General features: G+C 34.6%; 1 protein-coding gene across 1 annotated transcript; it reads right to left on the reverse strand.

The window, feature by feature from the left end:
• Nucleotides 1-599: 599 nt before the first annotated feature.
• On the reverse strand, nucleotides 600-19,624 carry LOC129041411 (NADH dehydrogenase [ubiquinone] 1 alpha subcomplex assembly factor 4-like). The gene has a single exon (XM_063667558.1). It carries the CDS (start codon nucleotides 16,732-16,734, stop codon nucleotides 16,210-16,212), a length of 525 nt encoding a protein of 174 aa, XP_063523628.1. The 5' UTR covers nucleotides 16,735-19,624; the 3' UTR covers nucleotides 600-16,209.
• Between the last annotated feature and the right edge of the window lie 7,932 nt (nucleotides 19,625-27,556).

Consider the following 27,556-nt stretch of genomic DNA (forward strand, 5'->3'; position numbering starts at 1 on the left):
GACTATTTACATTCAAGGTAATTATTGTTATTAAAGGTACTTTTGAGTGTAACTCTTTGTATAGTTTCCTTAGTGGTTGCTTTGGGTATTACAGTATACATATGTGACTTACCATGGTCTACTAGTAGCAACATTTTATCACTTCAAATGAAATGTGAAAAGTTTATTTCTAATTAAGTCCCTTTACTTTCCTCACTTCTAAATATAGAGTTGTTCCTTGGTGTCTGTAGGGGATTTGTTCCAGGACTGCCCCTGCAGATATAAAAATCCATGGACACTCAAATCCCTTATGTAAAATGGTTTAGTATTTGCATATAACCCTTGCACATTCTCCTGTCGACTTTCAATCATCTCCAGATAACTTAATGCATAATACATGTAAATACTATATAAATACTTGTTATACTGTATTATTTAGTGAATAATGACAAGAAAAAAGTCTATATATTCAGTATAGACACAACCATCCTTTTTTTTCCCCCAAATATTTTTGATTCTTGTTTGGTTGAATTCATAGATAAGGAACCCACAAATACAGAAGACTGACTGTAATTGTCTTGAGCATCAGATGGTATTATAATTTTTGTTTCAATTATCAAATGTGATTTATAAAACTGATGAGAGGGAATGATAGTTTTTTATATATACTATTTCTTCTCTTTCTGTTGTTACTTCTTCCTTTCTGATACTCTAGGATTCTTTTTTTAGATGATTTCCTTTATATCTGAAGTATATGCATTAGCCAGTCTTTAAGGGTAGGTCTGCTAGGAAAAAAATTCTGGTTTTTCTTCATCTGAGATGACTTTATTTTTCTTTAATTTATAAAGGATAATTTTCTGGATATAGAAGTTGCATTTGAAAGTTATTTTCTTTCAGCACCTAAAACACATTGCTAAGAGGTGTGTTTCTTCTCGCTTATTCAGTATAGTTATTTATTTTGAGCAAGAAATAACTTGTTTGGCTTCCTCTATGTGCCATGTTTTCATTCTTACCTAGGGATTAATTATCACTACCTGAACCACAGAGGCTTGTACAGATAGTGCTTGTTGCCTATGAAACTTATGAGTCAAATACTACAAACAATTTTTCTTCCTAAGAGAAGTCAGGAGCAGTCCTACTTTCTTCTGGCCTCCATGGTTTTAGATAAGTAATCCTTTGTCACACAAATTGATGTTCCATGTGGACAATATTTCCTTCTGAGATGTTTTGTCTTTAGTTTTCAGAAGTTTATTGTGGTGGTATGGATTTCTTTGCATTTGTCTTATTTGGAATTCCATAGCTTCTTGAATTTGTTCATCTGTTCAAGCATGAAGCATCTGTTCATGCTTTTACCAAACGTGAGAAGTTTTGAGCCATTGTTTCTTGAAATATTCTTTCAGTCTTGCTCTCCTTCCTTCCTAGATTCCAATGATATGAAATTTGTATCTTTTGTTATGGACCCACAGGTCTCTGAGGCTCTGTTTATCTTTTTAGTCTGTTTTCTCTGTGTTTTTCAGATGGGGTGAATTCTATTCATCTGTTCTCAAGTTTATTGATTCTATGCTCTTTCATATCCACTGTACTACTGAGTCCATCCAGTTAATTATTTGTGGGTTTTTTTTTTTTTTTGTATTTTGTTGTTGTTGTTGAGATGGAGTCTTGCCCTGTGGCCCAGGTTGGAGTGCAATGGCACAATCTCGGCTCACCGCAAGTTCTGCCTCCCAGTTCAGAATTATTTCTTTTTGTTATTGTACTGTTAGTTCTATAATTACCCTGGAAGCCACTTATGGTTGCCTGGGTCAATTCTATTTGAAAATATTGTCAGGCTAACCTGATGTTAAAGGGATTTCTATTAAATTTCACAAAAGAATGAACCTTCATGAGCTGCCTTCCGTTGGAAAGTTGGAGTTCAGGAAATAATGGGTCTGATTTATCCTCGTTTGTTGCTTGGAATGGATTTGTGTACCTGTTGCTGTGTAATTCCTCTAATCCTAGGTCCCTAAACCATCTTGCTTTCTTCATACCACCTTTCAGGGCTTCCTTTAGTTGCTCCTCATATTATCAAAGGGATTATACTTGTGCTTAGTAGAAAGGAGCAGGGAGAAATGCATCCATGTCACCTTGTCTAAACTTAGTCTCATTCATCTACTCTTGATTTCATGATCTGTGTGCAACCCTTGACATGGTACCTAAAATAATTTTCTCTTGGTCTACCTGAAACTATACTTCCTATTTATTCAGAAAATGTGCAGTGTTGGGCTGCTCTTTGTGGCAGGGTGCCCACTGGTTTAACAAAGGCATATCCAGACAAAGAGCAGACTAAATGTAGACTATTGACTGTGTATTGGTCAAATATGGAAGAGCATTGCTCAATGCAGAAATTTCTTAAATCAATCAGATTTGTTCCATCTAAAAATTTTGAGCAGAGAATTTGTATAAAACTGTATAATCAGCAGTTATAGAAGTTGGTACAAACATGAAGAAGAGAGTAGAAATAATAAAGGAGTTTATGAGAGGCAAGATAGAGAGATTGATAAAATCCCATCTGCAGAGCTGCTTAGAAGCTTAAACATCTTTTCCTTTTCAGTTACTGTCAATGTGTCTTCACATGGCCCTTCACCGTTCATCTCCAGAATGTGGCTTGGGGAAATGTTTGTTCCTCACAAGGAGTATTGTCTCATTAATACAATCACACCATCGAAACAACTCTGATGGGATACTATTTGGAAATATTCACACATTCTTTTACCTTGATCTTTCTCCCCATTCACAGGAGCTAGATTGTGTGACATTTTCAGGAATAGGTGTTACAACAAAAAATGAGAAAAAAAGTTTTATTGTTTCGAAAGCCTGGGCCCTGAGATAACTCATAACTATAGAAAAAGAATGTAGTGAGGCAGAGTTAGACTTCCAACTCCTAAAAAGAAACACAAAACTTTAGATAGCCTCATATCTTACGGGAACAGCTGATGATTTCACTGCACCAAGGAATGGGACTAAAATGTGAGGAACAGAGCCCAATCTGACTCCTTGCAGTAGCAATGAGGAATGATTCAAAGGGATCCATGTGGCTGGCAGTTGGGAACCACAGAAGAATAAGGAAATCTCAGCAGGGCAATGCACAGCTGTTCATAACCCTGGAGATCAGAGGTGCCCCCTCTAAGACTCTGGGATGATATGAGCCTCCAGCAGCTTGGATACAACCTGAGAAAAAGTTAGATGAACTCCAAGATGCTAAGATTAAGTTCTATGACCTGATTACAGAGGGAATTCAGAAAGAATGTTACCATTGATTCTCAAGTCCTTTGTGTGCCTCTTCCCGATTGTGTTCATTTTCTCTCCTCTCAGTTACAACTACTTTCATAATGTTGTGTTCATTATTCTATCCTTTTTCTTTATAATTCACTACATATGGATGTACCTCTAAATTTTGTTTAGTTTTGCATGTTTTTGAACGTTTTGTAAATGGAATTATACTGTATCTATTCTTCAACAAAGTTTTTCACTCACAATTTATCTTCTTTTTTCATCCAAGGTGATGTGTTTTAATGAATTCGTGTATTTGCACTGCCGTATAGAATTTTATATAAATACATGACAATTATTTATCTATTTTCTTATGAAGAGCATTTAAACTTTTTTCATATTTTGGCTATTACAAACAATATTACTATGAATATTCTTCAACATATCTTCTCCTTCACATATACAAGAGCTTCTCAGAGGCAAAGCTAAGAATGGAATTGCTCAGTGTATCTTAGGGTAGATCAGCTGCTGATAGAAGCTACTGCAAAATCTCACTAACTGAACACTACAAATATTGCTTCTAACTCACTGCAAACCCCATGTGAATATTCCTGGTTAATTGGTTCTCTTGGACAGATTGCCACAAATTGTGCTGCTAAAATCCTCAGCACTTGGTGTTATAGTAGCCTTGGAAGACATCCTGAAGAAGACACAGAAGATCACCACTTTGGCTTGGAAATGACACTTATGGATTCTGTTCACACTCAATTGGCTGGAAGTAATCTCATGATCCTGACTAGATGTGAGAAAGCTGGGAAACCTAGTTTCTGGCTGGACAGCAGTTTCCCAACCACACATGTACACTATAGAAATGGAGCGTAAATATTTAGTGGTTCTGTTAGTGAGTTCTGCTGCAGCTAGGTTGTACAGACTGCTTATGTTCAATTTTGCAAGATAATTACCATTTGTTTTCTAAGAGGTGGTAATAATTTGCACCACCATTAGCAGTGTAAGAATTCTAGTTGCTCTGTATCTTATTTATTCTGATATCTTGTAAGTGACTTCATTGTATAATTATACAGATTTGTATTTCTTTTTGAAATATGTAAATTCCTCGGAGGTGTATATTAAATAAATTATTAAACCATTTTGTGATGAAGGAAGTAAAGTATAGATTACATAATCTATTAAAGTTTGGCCAGTGGGGCCTAGACTTTATTCTTCATAGCCTAGCCGTCTTTTCTGAGGGTTTTAGAAATTTCCATCATATGCACTGAAAGCTTTCTTATTGTTTCTGTTTCTCCCTGTAAATTTAAATGCTTAGAATAGTGCCATACAAATTATTAGCAATCAATACCTATTCTTTGAATGAATAAATAAATGAATTTCTAGGAAGCAATCACATTTCAAATCTTCATCATCTGGTTATATTATAGGCTCTTTTATTTCAGGTCGAATTCATTGGTTTGTAAATAAGAATTGAAAATCATATATTTAAGGGACAATTACCTCATCATGTAAATGGCCAAATATTCCTTTTGGGGGAATAAAAAGCAGAAGTTTATTTGTGTCTAAGTGTGTTGCTTCTTGCTTATTCTCTATAGTTACTTATTTTGAGCAAGAAATAACTAGTTTGCCTTCCTCTATGTGCCATGTTTTCATTCTTACCTAGAGATTAATAATCACTACCTGAACCACAGAAGTTTGTACAGATAGTGCTTGTTCTCTATGTAACTTATGAATCAAATGCTACAAACATTCTTTCTTCCTGAGAGAAATCAGAGCAGGAAATGTGAAGTTCATGACCATCAATCACACAGAAGGAGAAAGAAGATCAGTATAAGTTCTATGGAGTTTCAGATTTGTTAGGTTTATAATGAAGGTTCAAAGGGAAAGGGAGTTAGGAAGTACAAGTTAGCATGTAATAATGATTGCTTTTTGCCTTTTCTTATTAAAGCTTTTCCTAGACTATGAATAGTGGATGATTACAAATAGTTACTTTGATTTTCTATAGAAATTGCAAAACTACATTTGTTAGGAGAAAAAAATCAACTTTGTTCTTTTAGGATAACATTTTTTCTTATGTAAAAAAGGGAAAAATATATTTTCTTTCTTTGTAATGCCAAGTATAATTAAAGAGAGATTTAGATTGCTCATGCTGAGGCTCATACTTCCCAATGCATAAATCATGTTTTGTAGATCAGTGAGTTTTGCATTATTTAATGGTGTGGTAGCATAATCGTCTTAGATCAGTTTGTTCAGCTTGCAAGGCCATGGGTTCAGACGTTATGGAGCAGTCAGCTTTTCTTAGTTGCAAAACAAGCCTGAGATGGGTTGGACTGAAGGGGAGTGGCTGATGCATCCACCCTCCCAGAGAGAAGGGCAGAGAGAAGGCATGATGAGGGACACTTTCAGGTGGAGTGAGAGGTTCTGGGACAAGATTTTATGAAGGCCTGGGACAAGATTCTCCAGTGTTTTAGGGTGATATATTTGTGCAATTTCACAGGAATGGATATATGTCTTCCTGATAAAGGTGGTACTTTGGAAACAAATGCACCTGGTGCTGGCATAGATTCAGGGAGGTCAGACGCTGAAGGCATGTAGGTATGAATGAACATGAGTTAATATTTATTAGGCAATTTTTGGTGAAGGAATTAGTTTGCATTCTCATATAAGGAGAGGGGGAAAGCCTTTAATGCTTCATCTACTACTTGGGTAGGAGACCACCATAAACAGCACAGGTATCATCAAATTCCTCCTAAGCAAGGGAGTCTGAAAAGCATCTCACCTAGGGCCTCCTCCTGCCTCTACCAAAGGCATATGACAGACGCAGGTCCCATTTATGTTTGGATGCAGCATTAGTGTGTCAGGAGGATGGTAACAGCAGTTATCCAGTGTTGCCAAAGAATTTTAGGTAATTATGCAGATTAGTACATTTTGTCATGTAGCAGACTAATGCCAAATAGAAAATTGCCCTGGGAGTGGTGGTGAATGTAAGAAGAAGCATGTCCACTGGGAGGGACCACTTGTAAACCTCCAGCTAGAGCATCAGGATGTGCTTTATTCAGTTCAGACAGACTTCTGGGGTGATGCTTACCTCTTGGGCCAGAGCTTTCCCTGAGTGATGCGCAGTCCGCAGGGACTCAAGTGTGAAACATGCTGAAACATCATTGCGCTAGCAGGAAGGGAAAACATCAGAAGTGGGGAAGGGATGAGCTCTGCCTCCATCTCTCATGCCAGTATGACTGGAGAAGAAAGAGACTGAAGATCAGATTAAAAAAAAATCCCACTTTTAAAATTTTTCTCCTGGGAAATGTCTCTAAAGATAGATTCTTAGGAAAATGAATACTCAGGGTTGACCTGTCATAAAATTGAATAATTGCAGCACACAGCCTTACCCTTTCTAGAAACATTTGAATTATTTTCTTATTTAAGAAGATAAAGGGTGAATAAGTTTATATAGATGCTTGCAAATATTTTTTTTCTATTTATATCTCATGAAACAATTCTTCAAACTCTTCACATCTACAAAATTGGTGTCTTTCTAGGAAGCATGTTTTGAATCAATTACATTGGTCATATTGCATCATTTCCACTTCTGTCCAGATTGAGAAGTAGCACAGTGAATCCATGGGTAGTGTGGTCACTGAATACTTTACCCTAAGCTACAGGTATCCATTTGCATAGCATCATGACAGTTTTAATCATTCACAGATGTATATTTATTGTCTTCACGATGTAAGACCTACTCTTGTATTTATTCATTTCTTTTATTTTTGTTTCCAGTTTTTTTCAGGTAAGGTTTACATAAAATGAAATGCATAATTCTATAGAGTATAATATAATAAGTTTTGATAAATCAGTTGAATCATGTAATTCATACCTCTATGAAGATAACAAAAATATTTTTATCATCCAAAAATGTTATTTTTCCAGACCTTACCACACAATTACACCCTCCCTAGGATACCAGTTATGTGATATTTTCCCCTCTAGTTTCTTTTTTCTAGAGCTTCATGAAATGGAGCCATACAGTATGCACTGTTTTGTGTCCAGCTGCTTTTACTTAACATAGTATCTGTGAGATAGTGTATATGAGTCATTTTTCATTGTTGAGTGCTATTCCATCATATGAATATTCTACAATTTATTTTTCCGCTCCCTTGTTGATGGACATTTATATTATTTCCTGTGTTTGGCTACTTTGAATAAATCTGCTGTGAATAATCTGTGCAAGTATTTAAAGGGTAAGTTTTATTTCTTTTGGGAAAACTTTAGGAAGAGAATTGTTGGGTTATTGGTGAATGTTCAAAATTATTTCAAAAACTGCCAAACAGTACTCCAACATGGCTTTATTTTTTTATACCCTCAGCAACATACAAAAGTTTTGATTACTTTACATTTTTGCCAACACTTAAAGTTGTTAGTCTTTTTAATTTTGGTCATTCTAGTAGCACTATCTCACTATGCTTTTAATTGGCATTTCCCTAATGATCAGTGTTGTTGAGCAATTTTCCATGGGCTTTTGGGCCATTTTTATATCTTCTTATGTGAAATGCTTGTTCAAGTCTTTTTTACCTTTTAAATTAAGTTGTTTGTCTTTCTATTATTGAGGTGCAGGAGTTTTAAAATATACCCTGGATATAAATCCATTGTCAGATATGTGTTATGCAAGTATTTTCTCCCAGTCTGTGGCTTGACTACTCATTTTCTTAATAATGTCTTTTGATAAGTATAAGTTTTATTGTCAATTAAGTCTAATTTATCATTTTTTCTTTTTTTTTTAAATTTTCTGTTTCCAGACTAAAAAATCTTTTCATACTCCTTGATGGTAAAGACCATCTCCTATGTTTTGTTGAGACCTTTTTTGGTTATTCCTTCTTGAAAGAGTTTTGGTAAATTGTGTTTAAAAAATGTTCTATTTCATATAAATGGTCAAATTTATTGGCATAGAACTGTTTATAATATTTTCTTACCATCCTTAGAGTGCCTGCAGAATCTCGTTTGTTATTCCTGATAATGGTTATTTGTATTTGTTCCCTTTCTTTTAAAATCAAACTTCCTATATATTTAGACATGTTATAAATATTTTCAAGGAATAAATTTTTGGCTTTCTTAATTGTATCCATTGTTTCTCTGTTTTATACTTAATTAATTTCAGTCCTTTTTTTATTATGTTTATAGTAACCGTTTATAACTTTATTGAAGTGTAATTGACATTCAATAAACTGCACATATTTATGGTATTCAAATATATGCATATAAACACATATAAAACTATCACCAAAATCAAGATAATATCTACTCATCATATCTACTACCTTTAAGTTTTCTTTCTGTATGATTCTTTGTAATCTATCAGTCTATCCATCCATCCACTGCTCTGCTTCCCCAAGGAATTACAAATCTGCTTTTATCCCCCACTATGGGTTATTTTGTATTATCTAGAAATATATGAAATGTGTGTGTGAGTGTGTATGTGTGTGTATATATGTATATATAAAATCATACAGTATATTATTCTTTATCTTTTTTCACTCAGCATTTTTATCTTGATGTTCATCTATGTTTTTGTGTGTATGGATATGCCATAATTTATCCATTCACCTGTTGGTAGACATTTGGAACATTTCTGATTTGGGGGTTATTACAGTAAAACTTCTATGGACATTTGTTTACAAATTTTGTATGTACACAGATATATTTTTCTCTTCTGTAAATACGTAGCAAGGGAGTGGCTGAGTCATATGGTAGTTGTATGTTCAACTTTTTAGGAAACTACAAAACTGTTCTCCAAAGTGGTTGCTTCACTTTATAATCCATTTATCAGCGTATGAGACTTTTAGCTGCACAACATTCTCACCAAGACTTGGCATTGTCCATCTTTTTAATGTTAGTAATATGTATGATATGCTATAGAGACCTTAGGTTATTTCCTTCTGAAAAAAAATATTGATTTTGTTCTAACAGAAAGACAACTTAGCTGACCTCAGTCTCCATTTTTGTCTCCTCTGTTGAGGGCAGGAGTTAAAATATCCGCTCATTTCTTTCAGACTTTCAACTGGTATTTACAGAGGGCTTCCTGCAATCTCTCCTATGCACATGGTTCAGGTGACCACTTTGTGTTTTTGTGCTTTCCTCTTGTGGCTTTCTCATTTGGGGGTTTGTCCCTTACTTTCCAGTTATAATGACTGCCACAAACTCTATAGTTTTACTCCCACAGGGTTTAATGACCTGACCTGTGAAGAAAAGTCAAAATTAGTGATTTTTTTTTCTGTTTGGTCCAGAGTTTATAGTTAGTATCTGCAGGGTGGTTATGCTGATACAAACTACCCCTCTATTAAAATAAGGAAACTTCTACATGCCCATGCCAAAACTTTTAAGACTGAACAGCTCATGCAAGACTAATTATCAAAATAACCAAAGTTGACTCAGATTGGTGGCAGTGAGTCCCTGAAACTGAATGGAGAAGAGTTATAGCCGGTTTGATATTTTCCTCTTACAAATTAAAACTATTCCATTCCTGGGCTGGGTACTCATCTGGGACTGGAATTAACCTACTAAATAATGTTGTTTGTGCTGGAAATTTCATGTCTGAGTTCCTGTGGATTGAGGTATACATTGTCCACACGCAAGGAGCCAATGCAGTGTTTTTTTAGGAATGTACCATAAGAGGCAGGGTAAACATTCAAATTATGTCACCTTTCTATGGATATGGGATGAAGAGTGGAAACCAAGGTGAAACCAAGCTGAAAGAGCAATGAGTAATATTACAAAGTAGAAGTGGAGAATTCTATATAAATTGCTGATCTGCTGATTTTTTTTCATATACAGTCCATTGAATTTGATTTGCTGCTATACAGCTCCAGTGGTGACTGCAGAAAGTGTTAAAGGATGCAAAGAACATTAGGAAGAATAGACCAAATTCAGCTTTTATGGTTATTTCTGTTTAGGTAAATCTCACCTTTCACCAGGAGTGGAATACAATTGAGAGATCTACTGTTAGATCAACAGATCTTCAGTTATCTTTGATGTATAATCAGAGTCATTTTTTGTCCAAGGACAGATAGTTATTAGTTACCTGCACTGATGGTGATCAGAACATAGTAATATATCTTTATGTTTGTATATCCTGTCCTGCTTGCTAAAGGAAAGGAAGACAAGAAATATAGATAAATAGTGTAAAAAATGTATACATCGGGCAATGTACCTTTTCGAAGCATTTCACATGATCTTTCCTTAATGCAGAGTCTCATATTATTTAGTTTCTATGTGTGAATTCAATTCAGGAAAAGAGACTGGTTGAATTTTGAGTTAGTGCACTTTTCTCTATTAAATATAATATTTCATTAAATTTTAAGAAGGTTTTATCAATTCCCCATTTCTTAGAAACATGTGGAAGAGTTTATAGTTCAGTTAAGAGTCTTTTCTTTCCTAATCTTGCTTTTTAATTTGGAAAAGGAAATTTTTTGACCTTTATTGGAAACAGAGATACTAAATTGCCAAATGTCCTAAATGTAGATAGATGTAACTTAAATCACATCTCCTGTTGATTTGAACTTTGAGTCTGTCAAGCTATTGATTTTTGTTTGTTAGCATGAATTTTAAATAGCATAAAATGTTGTTTTCCCAAACTTTTTCTCCAAAAAAGTACCCTTTTACCATTATTTGTTTCTCTCATAAACTTGGGCTTTAAGAGTGGTTTTTTTTTGTTTGTTTGTTTTTTTTTTTTTTTTGGCACAACAAACTACATTTGCTAGACAGTAGTTTGTGTTGTCCTATGACAGCTAAATATATAACTTTTATTGGGTCTTTTAAATTACAGAAAATAACATGTGAGTCCACACATTTCTGTTGTGGAAGTCAAAGAATGCGGGGACCTGAGTAGGGATGCAGTGAGTAAAATAGCAAGAATACAATGGTTTCCTTGATAACAACATCCATATTATTAGAAACATACTTAAGGCCAAATTTAAACAAAAGAGAATCACTCTCAGGACCAGTAATTTCTGCTGATCTCCAGAAAATAAAATTGGCTGCATGACATATTTGCAAATAATATTGTAGAATGACATCTCATTGAATGTATTTAATTTTTTGATTTCTAAGGAGAAAGTAATGTTAAAAAAAAACCAACCTCACAGAGTGCTAAATACTTAAATGCATCTAAATATTCTCAACATCCTTAATTTTCCAAATTTTCTCTTTTCGGTCATGTCAGTTGTTTCAACTTTCATGGAACTGCCCTGATGGAAAAGCATTCTCCCTGTTTAGAGGTGATAGAATGTCACCCTCGAAATAGAGTAATCCCCAAGTGCTTTCATTTATAAAGATTGTGCTTATGTTAGATTACACTTAGTGAAATTGTAAATTTCATATTATACTCGTTCATACAGTTTCCATAGTGTCCCTTTCTCAGTCTTGGGGTCTCTTATCTGTAGAGAGCCCCATATTGTCCCTACCCCTCTGCCAGCCTCCGTCAAAACTTATCCTTTCTGTTTATAGTTACCACTGCATAATGCTAACTGTGTAGTAGCACAGGGCTAACTCATATAATAAAGGTACTTATATTTTATGTCCCTAAATAGAAGTTGAGTAAATTTCTAATGGTGGATGTCTTATTTTTATCTTCAGTTTTCTTTAAAAACAGGAAATGAAGTTAGCGACCTGGCCCTCTTCACTCTCCTAAAACCGCTCTTGGAAAAACACTGCTGGTCTCCTAATGCTGTGCATAACAGATAATTTTTAAGCTTATCTTAGTTGCCATTTCCCCAGCATTGAGATATCGCCTACTTCGTTCTGACCGTTTTCTCCTCCCTTGGCTTCAGAAACATGGCTCTATCCTGGTTTTCTGTTTCTCTGACTCCTCTTTCCCCATTTGCTTAGTTCCCTGAGATACTGGTGATTCCCAGGGTTCTATTCTTGCCACTCTTTTCTTATTTTTTTCTCTCTCACTGAATAAACCAATTTATTTCCATGTTTCTATGCATTTTCTCATCCTACACCTTCTTGAAATTTTGTCTGTCACACTCACATAGGCCTTTCAAGATTCAGTTGGCTGTCGGTTCCTGTTAATGATGCTTTGAAGCATGATCTCACTTATATGTAGAATCTAAAAAATTGAACTCGATGGTTACCAAAAGCTGGGAAGGATGGGAGAAGTAGGGGGCAGGTGGGGATGGCTAATGGGTACAAAAATAATAGAAAGAATGAATTAGACTTAGAATTTGATAGCACAACAGGGTGACTATAGTCAATAATAACTTAATTGTACATTTAAAAAGAACTGAAAGTGTGTCATTGGGTTGTTTGTAATTCTAAGGATAAATGCTTGAAGGGATAGATACCCCATTCTCCATGATGTGATTATCATGCCTTGCATGCCTGTATCAAAACATCTCGTGTACCCCATAAATATATATACCTACTATGTGCCCACAAAAATTAAAAATGCAAAAAATAAAAGTAAAAATATATAAAAAGTTGAACTTGTACAAATAGAAGGTAGAATGGTGATTACCAGAGGCTGAGCATGGGGAATGGGTGTGAAAAGGGGAAATGTTGGTCAAAAGGTGCAAAGCTTTAGTTAGACACCAAGAATGAGTTCTGGTAATCTATTGTACAGCAAGATGACTATAGTTAATAATAATATATTGTATATTTAAAATTGCTAAAAATTGATTTAGGTGTTCTCACCACAAAGAAACAACAGGTATAGGAGGTGATAGAGATGCTAATTAGCTTGATTTGCTCATTCCACAATGTATATATTTATTAAAGCATCACATTGTACCCCATAAATATATGCAATTATTGTTTGTCAATAAACTAAAACTAAAAAATAAAAAGCCCAGCTCAGATTAATTCTTTTCTGGTCTTGTTTAGAGCAAATCAACCACTATTCTGTAAGAACACTGATTTTTATACATACTTCTGTTATTGCTCTTATAATACTATTAACATGTTACTTTCTCCACTGACTCTGTGAGCTAATGAAGGGTAAGTTTGTGTTTTATTGATCTTTGTCTCTCCCCTAGCACCTAATACAGGAGGACTATATTCACTCCGCTAAGCAAGAGAAAATAAAATGGTTTGCTTGTTATATCATTATCTCCAGAGTAAATTATGTGAGTACCAACACACTCTCGAAGTTAATTGAAACCAGGAAGGATTAGCATGACATATGGCACATGCTCAATAAGTTTATGTTAAATGGATGAGAGAGAATATAAATAGTTAAGCAAATAAAAACATAGATGCTATTCACCTGTATTGATTCAAACTGTTTTAGGCACCATAGCAAGTTTACATAGCTACAGAGGTGGTAGGGTGTTAGAAAGTTCCAGTTCCAAATATGTGTAATTAAATGGTACATTTTACCTTGAAATCATTCCATCACTTCTGCTTCCATAGTATATAGATTCATGTAAATTTAGCCAAGAAAGTCTTTCTTCATTTCTACCAATTTTTAAATTTGTATTTTCCAATAGCCTTCTAAAAAATTCCACTGGCTACGCACGGTGGCTCATGCCTATAATGCTAGCATTTTGGGAGGCCAACGTGGAAGGATCACTTGAGCCCAGGAGTTTGAGACCCGGCAAACTCCTGGGCAACAAAGTGAAGCCCTGTCTCTACAAAAAAACAGACAAAATCAGCCGTCATGGTGGTGCATGCCTGTGGTCCCAGCTACTCAGAAGGCTGAAGCAGGAGGATTGCTTTAGCCCGGGAGTTCAAGGCTGCAGTGATCTGTGATGCTTCTACTTCACTTCAACCTGGGTGACAGGGTGAGACTCTGTCTCCAAAAAAAAAAAAAAAAAGTTCCATTGACAAATCCGTCATGTCTCCATTGTTCATGCTATCTTCCCTTATGCTTTAATTGTATGACGTTTAACTATTTTCATTTATTTGAATTAATTTGACTTCAAGTTAAATCTGACTAGGAAACAAAAAAGAAATGCCAAAGGAGAGACTACTTCCTCTTCAGAAATAAAATGAAATAGATGATTTTTTTCATTTGTTAATACAATCAATCTTTCAACATTCAGAAAAGTGCATCTATACCTAATGGTTAGAGTCTTTGGAGTAACACTTATGATAAATAATTATTTTGTTCAATAATACATTTGAGATAATTTCTTAATTAGTCTCTCAGAAGTCTCTTGTGAAACTAAGAATTCTTTTTTTTTTTTTTTTAACGGTATGGGAAGAAATCCTTTATATTATCATGTGACGCCACATAACAGCTGCCTAACCACACAATGCAGATATGAGTAGGAAAGATGGCTCAGAAATAGAGTGTACTAGTATTAGTGACTCAATTAGCAACCATTATGATAAAAGGAATAAAGTTTTGACTTATTTACAAGAGTTTTAAAATGCATTTTATATTGAGAAGTTATTTCATGTTTTCTTAAAACAATTACTGTATTGAACTAAAAATTAACTAGTAGTTTGTTCACATAACAAATCTACATTCAAAGACATGCTTACAAATTTTCCACTTAGTCTATTTTTCTTTTCTCAGGATTACTACAAATACCTCATTCCGTCATCATGTTGAATTCCTCAGCATCTTCTATATCATTTCCAGGGGCATCTCTGGGAAGCAGTGATGCCTATCTTCCCTCAGAAGCACTGACAACCCCAATATACCACAATTCATACCTTTTCCCTTCTCTGACGTGTGCTGCTTTTAGGCACAACAGAAAAAAACACACTACTAGGATTTGAAAACTAAGTTCTGGGCCTGGTTAAGTCATAAACTACAGAAAACTTACATCATATATTCTCCCCAGGTGCTTTTTTCTCCACTGCAAAAAAAATTTCATATTTGCTTGGTCCTTTGTAGTCCTTTACTATTTCATTTATCTTCGTGATAACCCTTAAATTTAAGTAAGGTAGCATTATTCTCGTTTTAAAGAAGAAATTCAGTCTCAAAGAGGATATAGTCTCCCAAAGATCCCACAAGTGTTAATGTAATAGGCAGAGCTAAACTCACACACTCTCACTCAAGATCCTAGGACTGATAAATGCCGTGCTAATAAGTTTGCTAAAATGGATGAAGCGGCAATTTCTCAGGTCCCTTCCAGTGATCCTGTTCTCTGCTTCTACTTGCTAGTTTTTCTCTCTTCTCTCAACTAGCATTAACATCCAAAACTATATATAATCACCAAATTTCATTTACCATGGTTTTTGGATTTAATTATTCTTTAAATTTTTCTAATTCCATGTTAAATCCAGAAAAATATTACTTTTTCAAAAATTTCTACTGCTGCCTGCCTTTCTGAAGGCCATGGGACTTACCTATTTGTTTGTCAAAGCAGAAATTTTCAACATTTTGCAAATATCACTAATTACCTTTTATAACTGTAAAGACAATTATTCCGTACTTAAAACCAATTCAAAATAAAAAAAATCCTCAGTACTTCTTATTCCCTGGAGTAGTAATTTTAATTAGATTCTATAGATTCATTGTTTTCTACTGTGTGCCTTTATTTGGGAAATACTGTTAGTCTACCTTTCTATTGTATCTCTTTCCCTAACAAGAAAATGTCAGTCTTAAGAGTCAGGAGAGCTTTTACCTTCACTATCACATATGAAGAATGAACTAAACACCTAACTTGGAAAGTAAAACTTAAATGAGGGATTCAGGGACATTTCCCAAGGGGTCATATGATCAATTTAAAAGTTGGTATGATGTGCCTAAAATAACAAATTAATTCTTTTACTTATAATAAATGTACAGATGTGCTGATTAGTCATGCTGACATGTACATATGAAATATGCCCAAACCAAATTAAAAGAAAACAAAATATATTCTATGGCAATCTGGAAAAGTCAGGGAGCTCGATAAATATTAAGAATATGCTCTCACAATGAGAGCGTTAAACACTTGGTAGTTAACATAATTTAACATGCAAAAAATGAGATAATATACAGGATGAGGGATGAGGAGTACACATAGGAAATTTTTGCAATTTTCTTCATTTTGATTGTATTGCTTTCTTGTCTTCATGAGGGAAGATTTTGAGTTCAAAAGTAACAAAATATTTAAGAAGGGAACTCACATCTTTCTGTTCTAAATGGTATTGTGCTATTTTCTCAGCAGTCCATGTTTCTTGATAACGTTTATGATTATTGAGAAATGTCAATGCTTCTATAATGGAAATTTTGCCTTTGGGAATGCTCTTAATATTTATTATATCAAAGTGATGGCCTTTGGGCAATCTGAATTCCTTTGGCTCTTGACGTGTTTCAGCAGCTTTTATCTGCACGGAAGACACAGGATCTTTGGAATCAACATATACATCTTTTAGAAATGACAGTATCTTGTCATCTTTACGAGCAATCTCTACCTTAATTTCTGGATAGAGACTAATCTGCTCTTGCAGGAGGCTGTTGGTAGAGGGGTGACTGGGAGTGGGAGAGGGCTTCATCTTGCTGATTTCCCGTTCCGCTGGGTTCTCTAGGTTGAAACTCCTTATCCCGCGAGTCACCGCAGCCCCCATCTCCTCAACACGATGCCCTCAGATTCACGCCGCACAAGGCAACACCGACACAGGAAACCTCCGGCGTAACTGAGAATTCTTATAATATCTTATGAAATTAACTGGTCTTTTAATATTGTGCCATCATTTGTAAGAATTATATTCAATACCTTAATTTAAGCCACTCTAAAAATAGCAAAGCTGACAAAAACGACTACTCCTTGTAACATACCATCTTGTGTATTCTAAGCTCAACCATTCACCCATTATTTAAGTTTTGGGAAACAACTAATTTGAAATAATCGGGTTTTCTCTCTCAATATCTCAGGTTTTGAACATCTTTTGGGGAAAAGAGAAATTTCATTCTCAGACTCTTTCTGTGGTTACAATAAAATCTTTTTGTTAACTATATTCACTCAGCTAAGAAAGAGAAAATAAAATGGTTTGCTTGTTGTATCATTATCTCCAGAGCAAATTATGTGGGTGCCAATAAACTCTAAATTCGTTGAAACTGAGAAGGATTCGATTGCAACACACAAACAACTTTTCATGATTGCTGCTTATTTTCAAGCACATCCTTGTATATAATTAGTTCCTCTTCCTTAAAACAGGTCTTGTTTTGTGCTTCATAATTTCATGTCTAAGATGAGAATATAATTTTCTGAAGTTGATTTACACAGCATATCAAGGGAGTAGTAGCATTATTTATTTTATTGGATGGGAAAGACTTATTGGGCAAGAGAAAATTTTACGACTATTTTTTCTTTGAATCTGCTTTGAAGACAAAATTATGAAACAAAGATATAAAACTGCAATTGCTATTTCTGACAATATTGGGTGAGCAAAAGATGGCAGCCCCAAAGAAAAGAAAGAACAAAATTATAATAACTGTTGTGGTTGCCTTAATAGTAAAGTGCAGGAAAGTTTCCAGAAACATCCCAAAGGAGTAAATTATTTTTCTCTGAATACACTCACAGCATAGAAAACAACTCATTATAGAGATTTCCTTTGGGAGTTCTCTAATAGCTATAATGACAAATCTCATAAGTGTACGTATCACCCTAAGATATAGCCATGGAGTCATGCCTTTATATTTCCAGAAAGTTATATACTTTACCCAGAAACTAGAATTGGCCTTGCCATGTTTTTTAAAATTCTGAACCTTAGAATTTTAAAATGAGATGGCTATACTGAGTCAATGCAGAGGTTGAAGATTTTTTGGAGATCTAGAAATCTCCTTGCTATGCACTTTCTGTCTTTTCAAGATGAAGTTAATTGGAATTCTTTAAGCCTGAATATAAGAGAGTGAGTCATTATTCAGCATTTACAGTCTTCCTAACCCAAGAATGCAAAATACTTTAAAGACTAAACGAAACGCAAAATTTGGGTTGAACTCAAGGCTTAAGAAAATGCAAGGAGGTGGAAAAATACCTAAAAGCTTTGTGTCCATTTATTCTCAAGAGCCCATTACCCTAAATTGAAGAAGAGGAATGCAAAATGCAGCAAGGAGATTACCACATTATCCTAAGGAATTTTGATAATTATAGGTGTTAACTTAGATCAGCATCCACAAATCCAAAAAAATCAAAGAACAAAAATTACCAAAAACAAGAGAACATAAAAAAAATTAATTGTATACCACCAAAATAATCTAAATAAATAACTTGTAAATCTAATTCCCGTGGAAATTACATAGCAGTGCCAAAGAGAAAGAGATATAAATTGCTACATAATATCAGGAGGGAGTACACTATAATCCCCTCTGAAGAGATCACTGTACTTTCCAGGAGGCTCATGGAGCTGCTTCTCATCCAACTTCCTACAAAGCAACTTAATGATTTTTTAATATTTTTGATGAAGGAATCAGTCACACACGCGCGTGCGCACACACACACACACAGAGTTATGTTCATATTAAGCCTTCCAAGAGTGATTGAAGCATTACTGGGACTGCTGAAAGAGGTTAATAGTTTTCTAGACAAAAGCCGCCTTAGACACGAAGAACGAACAACTGAAGATTAGTTTGTCTAAAAGTCTCATTACTGCATGTAGAAGCATGGTAAGTCTTTTTGTACATACTCCAAGAAAGGAAATGAGATGAATTTTGGGAACATGACATTATGTTTCTGGTGGGATTTTAAATTTTGGTGTAATTAACGTGGCATGAGGTTATCTTTCAGAAAGTCCCAGAACATGTGTGAATAGGAATGCTTAAGATATACATAATTGTCCATGTTGAGTAAATCACTTTGTAAGGGTACTAAGTCCCCTAATAAACAGACTGAGCAAAAATCATGAAAATTATTTTTTAGTCACGAGTCTAGAGAAAAAATTATCCAAAGATAAAAAGATGAACTAGTTATATATTCATTTTTTGATTTACCTTTGATATAAGATATACATCAAATTTAAGATCAATTAACTAGTAAATACTATAACTCAGTTTCCTTGTAAACACACCAGACATATGCTCATAATATTTTAAGATAGATTTCTTAAGGGAAATTTGACTTCTATCTATTTTAAAACTGTTTAAACACTTTGAACTATTTGGATGAAATATTCAAATGGATGTTAGTAAATAATAGAACATATGTTATGATTTTGTTGTTTTACATGTAACTTCCTAATGAAATTATACTTACAGAATAGACTTTTTGCTTTGGGGAATTTTTTATGCCAACAATTGATACCGGTGTGTGTCTGATGAAAATTGAGAGAGGCTAATAGGCAGTGATGCAACAACTCCTCCTTATAGAGTGGATTTAATGAGATTAGATCAAGCCGTGTTGCCTATGTACACACACAGGCAATGCCTCTTGTTCATGGCAACCTGGAAATCTTTCAGTAGGCTTATTACTTTGCATGACCACATTCTTATAAGGCATATTAGCAAATATGTAGCAGCCTAAATTCCAAAAAAAAAAAATAATAACAAAACTGCACAAGCCACATTATAATGCTAAAAGTGAAGAAAAGTCTTGCACTTTGTGTAAAAAATTCAGGTGTGAGTACAACCAAATTGGATAATTTGGGACAAAAGTCCATTTTAGGAAGGGTCACCCAAATCAATATTTTATCATCATTATATATAAACCTGATATTTGCCAAATAACTTATTAAATTTGGGAAGAAACACTCTATAAATTATAAAAATGGTTTAGTAGAAAAGTTATTCTACATGATAGATTCCTACAGGGGAGAAAAATCTCAACTATAACCTTAAGAAGGTCCATCACAACTTTGGGTGAATAGTTTTAGTGATTTTTTTGAAAGTATTTTCCTACCTGAATGCCACTGAGGCTGTCATTCCCATAATTAAAGTCACAAGTCTAGGTTAGAAAATGTTTACAGCCTGGGAAAAGAAAGACATTAATATTTTATCAAGAATTAACTACTATCAGAAGGGTGTCACCTAATACATCATGTTTACGGTTATGAAGGAAAAGAACATCAAGAAATTTTTAACATGGAGACAGAAAGAATACAAACCGCAAAATGTCTGTAGGAAGTTGGGACAATAGAAAGACATAGAATGAAGGTTTAAGGTCGGAATATCCACTTCAGAAAGGAATCTGAAGATTCATGTGGGAGTAGGGAGAGGAAAGGGTGGAAAAATAGAAGACAAACTGTGAATCTTCAGAATTGAGTTTGGAAGTGGTCTCTGTCTAACAGTCATGAGAGGAATGAAAAGTTTGACAAGAAAATAACACCTGTTAGAATCTGTCATTAATAGAATGAAGAGTGTGGTTCTGCAGAAGATTCTCTGTAAGCGTAAAAATCACAAGCAAGATTGACAGATCCTGTTTCCAAATAAAGTCTGACAGGTAAAATTTCATGAAGTATTAGTCTGTGGATGACCAAATTTCCCCCTGCAAAAAAACAGGAACCATGCCTGGTTGAAGAAAAGGAAATGTAAGGTGTCCATTAAAATAGACAAAATTCTGTCGCTAGATTTTCACTTCATATTGACAACTATTAATTAACTGCTGCTTTGGGTGATTGCCTGGGTTAGGATGTTAGGACATCAGGACATCAGACTTCCGTGTAATCTCAAACAGTACCATCATGGCATTTTCTTTATTGGTCTATTTTCCTTTTCTGTGGGCTTTTAAGATTTTAATATTATTAGGCTAGTCATTTGTTTAATTTCTCTCCTTCCTGCAAATTCTTTCCCACTGAAACAATGTTTCTGAGAGATGATGTGACTTGGTGATATCAATCAGGGGCTGCTTACCCAAGAGGAAAATTTCCCATTGGAAAATTGCTGGGCTCTCAGCAAAACCAGACACCTCCCAGGCAAAGGGCTTGAGGCTGACAAGAGCCAATGAAGAGGACACTTATGTCTAACCATATGAAAAGCCTAGACGATAAGCATGTACATGTTCATATTATTCTGACAATCATGATGTTCTGCCTAGGGCACAATAGTTTTCATTATAATGAATAATACTGCAGTAAACATTCTGCTCATATAATACCTACATCACAGAACTGTACAGTTGAAAGAGACCACAAATACTGTCTAATCCAATGGTTTCCCAATTACTATAGCTGAAATTCCTTTTTCCCATATAAAATCCTATATAGCATTTCTTCATCCCTGCACCACTCCTATCTAATGTAGTGCCTTAGTTGTTTAGAGGAAGGAGAGAATTCTTCATTTTTTTTTGTAATGTTCTGTCTTTCATCCTGAAGGATTTCCTCCATTTTCCATTTTATCTGGGAGGTGCTTTTCACACTTCTTCACACCGACCTCACTCTTTAAAGTCTTGAGCATGTAGTTGGAGCGGTCCTACCAATAGTTATGTTGGCAGTTTCCAAATAGAGTATTCTTGATAACCAGTCTCATCAGCAACCCTCATGATCCTCTTTCCCCAAGCCTAGATCAGTCATTCCCTGGATCTCAGAGGCTTTTATTTTATTTAATAAGGTACTTACAAAGAAAGGCATCGAATTTGATGTATCAGGTAAAAAAATTCCTAACACAGGCTATTTTTATTATTTTCAAACAGTGTAGAATGATGTAGGCACAAAATTGCATCTATATCGTAATTTTCTTTCTCAAATAAGACAGTTTGGAAAAATATTTACTCTTCAAATCACAGGATAATAGCACCCGTGTATTTAGAGCTCAAAATTGGAATATTTATCTAACAGTTCTGAACATTGTGTATATGAAAATCGTTTGTTGTTATTGTTGTTGCTGGTTTGTTGGGTGGGGGTTGGGGGGGATGGGAGGGTGTTCTACTAGCTCGTGGTTGTATTTTCTACCATCTCAAACTAAAATAGAAATGTGCATTGGAGAACACAGAAATATTATATTTTCTTGCAAAGGTGGTCACCTAAAACTAATAGGAAGATTTAAAAATGTTAAGTATTTAATATTGTCTTCAAGTGAAATAGTGAGACAAAGATTTATTTTCTTAGTCTTTTCTTTGTCTCACTCTCTCCTTTGTCACATAAACTGCTTTGTTTTTCATATAGCTCAGTGCCTGCCATTTAGTCATCTATATATGGTTCCTTCGGAGCAAGCAAATAGAATGTTTTCTTGGCTTTTGTGTCCAGCAGGAGCAGGACAAGGAAATAATTCCAGCACAAATATTTGGCTGTCTGGATCTTTTCCACAAAACAAAAATAGAAAGTCGAAAAATTTTTAAAACTTAGCTCTCAGGAGCAGTTGTCTGGCACACATTATTGCATCTGCAAAGTAGTCCTTGAAGAGACAATCCCAGGAGAAGCCATCCCCCTGGTTTACGTGGCTTACAGGTGAAAACGAAGTTTGCTTGCATACTTGCTTGGCTTTCTCCAAACATCTAGTAGTCACAGTAGATGACTGGTAGGCAGAGGCTTTAGTATCCAATCAAAAAAGATACTCACACATCTCAATTCTTAGGTATTCTTTCCATATCTCCAAGCTGGGCTACACAGTATTCAAAGCAAAATTCTCTGTTGAAATTATTATATAGATATAGACTTATAATACTATTTCCCTCAAGCAAAGCAGAATAATTTTATGATTGAATCCATATCATGCCCATACATAAAAATGCAAAGGGAAAATTTCAATGATCGAAATCAGCATTTCCAAAACTTATTTACAAATTATAAAAAATTAACTAAAGTCAAACAGTATAACAGGAGTTGTAATGCAACCTGCAATCTTGAATTTAGGAAAATGCAGAAGGCACTAATAATACATTTGACACAGCATGATAGGGGAGAGATTGTATGTTTTTCTCCTGTTTGGGTACATCCGCTCATATGAGGCAATGAACAGCAACCTGCTTGACTGAGGTGTGGTGCAGCTGGATCTCAGAAATACTTGGGTGTTTGTTCAAACCAATATAAACTTTTATTGTCACACAAATCCTTGATTTAGTAGGATTATTAACCCAGCAGGGATTATGGAAAGGAGAAAATTTCTGATTTGATCATAAACCCATTTTGTTTTACACATGCCTTTAAAATATTTGCCATCCCTTTATGAATGAGAGTTTTGATGATTAGCATGGCAGATGTCATGTATCTTCTAAAACAGTTTGAAGGAAGGTACTAGAAACTAGAACTAGGAGTTTTAGTTAGAAGAATAAAGCATTTCTACTAAGTATGAGGTATTGAGTGTGAGATGTCAAAATTATCCAGATTGAATAGCTGCAGAGTTGAACAAATAGAAAATTAATATTAGTGGTCTCTTCTTAGTTGATTTAAAGTAACTTATTTATTATCAAGTTTCAACTGAGCCTAGAATATGTCTCCAAGGATGAAAGACTGAAGTTCCCCCTCACACATGGTCAATTTTATCTCTAGGTTACCTAGTGCATCAAACGAGCTCTTAGACTAATCTAAATACAGAACTTTGAATATTAGTTCTTATTTGATTTTCGCAATGAAGTTCTTCATATTTGGTTTGGAAATTTCCCTGTCATGCTGTTTCTTCCAGCATTAACTGATGCTGCACACATTAACAGTACTCCATTGGTTATTATCTTTGATTAATAGACCGAATAACCCCTCTTATTCTATTTCCTTCCTGCAAGCTATCTTCTCACTAATACATCCCTCTCTCGCACGTGAGCTTTTCTCTGTGTGTGTGTGTGTGTGTGTGTGTGTGTGTGTGTTCCTCTGCTTCTCTTACTAAATCATTTATTTAACCTTTGAGGAATTTCTGTGATATTAACCTTTGAGGAATTTCTGTGATATGATTATGGTAGTAGTTGTTTTTAAAAATCTCCTTAATGTGTTTTTTGGCTGCATAAATGTCTTCTTTTGAGAAGTGTCTGTTCATGTCCTTTGCCCACTTTTTAATGGGGTTGTTTTTTTCTTGTAAATTTGTTTGAGTTTATTGTAGATTCTGGATATTAGCCCTTTGTCAGATGAGTAGGTTGCGAAAATTTTCTCCCATTTTGTAAGTTTCCTGTTCACTCTGATGGTAGTTTCTTTTGCTGTGCGGAAGCTCTTTAGTTTAATTAGATCCCATTTGTCAATTCTGGCTTTTGTTGCCATTGCTTTTGGTGTTTTAGACATGAAGTCCTTGCCCATGCCTTTGTCCTGAATGGTAATGCCTAGGTTTTCTTCTAGGGTTTTTATGGTTTTAGGTCTAACGTTTAAGTGTTTAATCCATCTTGACTTAATTTTTGTATAAGGTGTAAGGAAGGTATCCAGTTTCAGCTTTCTCCATATGGCTAGCCAGTTTTCCCAGCACCATTTATTAAATAGGGAATCCTTTCCCCATTTCTTGTTTTTCTCAGGTTTGTCAAAGATCAGATAGTTGTAGATATGCGGCATTATTTCTGAGGGCTCTGTTCTGTTCCATTGATCTATATCTCTGTTTTGGTACCAGTACCATGCTGTTTTGGTTACTGTAGCCTTGTAGAAAAAATGCTCACCATCACTGGCCATCAGAGAAATGCAAATCAAAACCACAATGAGACACCATCTCACATCAGTTGGAATGGCAATCATTAAAAAGTCAGGAAACAACAGGTGCTGGAGAGGATGTGGAGAAATAGGAACACTTTTACACTGTTGGTGGGACTGTAAACTAGTTCAACCATTGTGGAAGTCAGTGTGGCGATTTCTCAGGGGTCTAGAACTAGAAATACCATTTGACCCAGCCATCCCATTACTGGGTATATACCCAAAGGACTATAAATCATGCTGCTATAAAGACACATGCACACGTATGTTTCTTGCGGCACTATTCACAATAGCAAAGACTTGGAACCAACCCAAATGTCCAACAATGATAGACTGGATTAAGAAAATGTGGCACATATACACCATGGAATACTATGCAGCCATAAAAAGTGATGAGTTCATGTCCTTTGTAGGGACATGGATGAAATTGGAAATCATCATTCTCAGTAAACTATCTCAAGAACAAAAAACCAAACACCGCATATTCTCACTCATAAGTGGGAACTGAACAATGAGAACAGGTGGACACAGGAAGGGGAACATCACACTCTGGGGACTGTTGTGGGGTGGGGAGAGGGGGGAGGGATAGCTTTAGGAGATATACCTAATGCTAAATGACGAGTTAATGGGTACAGCACACCAGCATGGCACATGTACACATATGTAACTAATCTGCACATTGTACACATGTACCCTAAAACTTAAAGTATAATAATAATAAAAATAAATAAATAATAAAAAGGGGAAAAAATAAAAAATAAAAAAATAAAAATCTCCTTAAAACAAAATTGATTAACTATAAGCAACAGAAAAAAAAAATCTCAGATGATATTTTCTACAAATGTTACACGCAATTCAGAATCCAGCATATTACTTTATGGGGAAATACTAGAGACTTTTCAACAAAAGACAAGAGAGCCCACTATCAGCACATCTGCTTAACGTGGCATTGAAGCTATTATCCAATGCAATTAGAGAAATCCGTTAAAGGACAAATAGTGAAAAGCAAGAGATAAAACTAGTATTATTAACAGTTGTTATGATATGATTGAACTTTTCAAAAATCCAAGAGAATCTATGAAAAAAATTGTTTTTATCTATGGGAATTTAGTGAAGGAGAAGGTTATAAAATTAGCAGATAGAAATTATTAGTCTTTATGTATACAAGCAATAGACTGTTAGAAATATGAGAAAAGTCTCATTTATAATAGCAACCAAAAATAGTTAAAAAAGAAAAATAGTTAAAAACCTGGTTAAAGCCTTAACATAACAATACCTTTAAAAAGCCTTAACTTTAAAACATTACTGAGAATTACACACTATACTTTAAAAAGATTAAATTATCATGTTTCCAACTAAAGATTCAACATCATAAATATATCCATTTACTGCTAATTTATAAATTAACATAATTCTAACAGAATTCTGAAAATGTTTTAAACTAGAAATGATTATTAAGTTGATACACCAAAACAAACAAGCAATAATAGCCATGATAACAGCAATTCATGCAGTAACAACAGTTCATAAAAAAAATTCTCCCCAAACTCAGTAAAGATGGAAACTCTTTAATGTAATAAAGAACAAGCATGGGCAGTGGAGAAGAGGGTTCTATAGTTAACATCATACTTAATACTGAAATATTGAAGACTTTTTATTTAATATTAGGAACAAGGCAAGGATGCTTACTCTCATCCTTTATTTAATACTAGCCCGGAATTCACAGCCATTATAACAAGACAAGGAGAAAAAAATAAAAAGCAGAAAGATTGAAAAGGAAGAAGTAAAAATGTCTTTATATTATGAAACAAGATTATTTGTGAAGAATAGCCATAGAAACTTTGAAAAAAAAATGTCAGTGAGCTTGCTTTTATAATTTAAAATATGTGTTGATGCGTGAGGAAACAGAACAATGGAATAGAATAGGAATTCCAACGACAGATTCAAGTACACGCAGAAATGTAGTATGTTATATAAACAGGCATTGCGTATCCCTGGGGAAAAGATGGAATTTTTAATACAAGCAGCTTTCACTTTGTATGGTAGTAGGGAACATTAAAAACGACTGTTGAAGCTAACATCAAACAAAGCAATCTTAGTAGTCAGTGGGAAAAGGATAATTTTTGCATGGTTTTTAAAAGTATTTTTCTCAAAGCATTAAAAATTCTCTTAATGTGGGTTATAAGTGTACCAAGGAATAAAAAATAGTAAAAGCAACACTTATTTAGTACACTAACTTAAGACATTAGAAACATTGAGAAAGTTGAATTTCTTTATAAACATTTATCAAGAGTAGTTTTTTAACAGTGTTAAGCTTCTTCTTATTGGCATATAACTTACAAAATATCGCTGAGAGTTCTAATGTGATTTTCTTTTTCTGGCATCAGTTCTTTTGGTACATTTTCATATTTTTCATCACAACGATATTAGTCATTTATGTCATCAAATACCTTTGGCTGTGTATGTGCAATCTCTCAACTGACAGAAATGTCACCATTCCCACAGTCAGCTATTTCTTCTATAATTCCATTTATGTTTGATTCAGATTTACTTACAGCATTTTCACTTTTCTATCTCATTTTCGTGCTTGTTGGCCAATTCTTTCTCAATTATCCATTTTTGTAAAATATCACAAGGACTTATCAGTAGAAGAAGACATGAAGGTAGCACAACTATACATTTTGCTGTTGTATTTGAACCTAATAATAGATGTACAGTGACCAATTATTGACAGCCTTTGAAAGAAGTAGTGTGATTTGTCACTGATCAAGATGTGCATCTCTTGATGTACTTCTATTATTTATATAGTAGCTTGTAAGCTAGCAGCAAAGCTTGTACTTTATATAGTTACAGCTAATATACTGTGTTAACGGAAACTTTAGCCATGTTATTGAGGGACGGTGTTAACTAAACTGTGTAAACT

The sequence above is a fragment of the Pongo pygmaeus genome, chromosome 6 (genome assembly GCF_028885625.2).
Source record: "Pongo pygmaeus isolate AG05252 chromosome 6, NHGRI_mPonPyg2-v2.0_pri, whole genome shotgun sequence".
Taxonomy (NCBI): Eukaryota; Metazoa; Chordata; class Mammalia; order Primates; family Hominidae; genus Pongo; species Pongo pygmaeus.

Coding starts and splice junctions, on each gene's coding strand:
- LOC129041411 (XM_063667558.1), bottom strand. CDS start 16,734: ATGGGGGCTGCGGTGACTCGCGGGATAAGGAGTTTCAACCTAGAGAAC.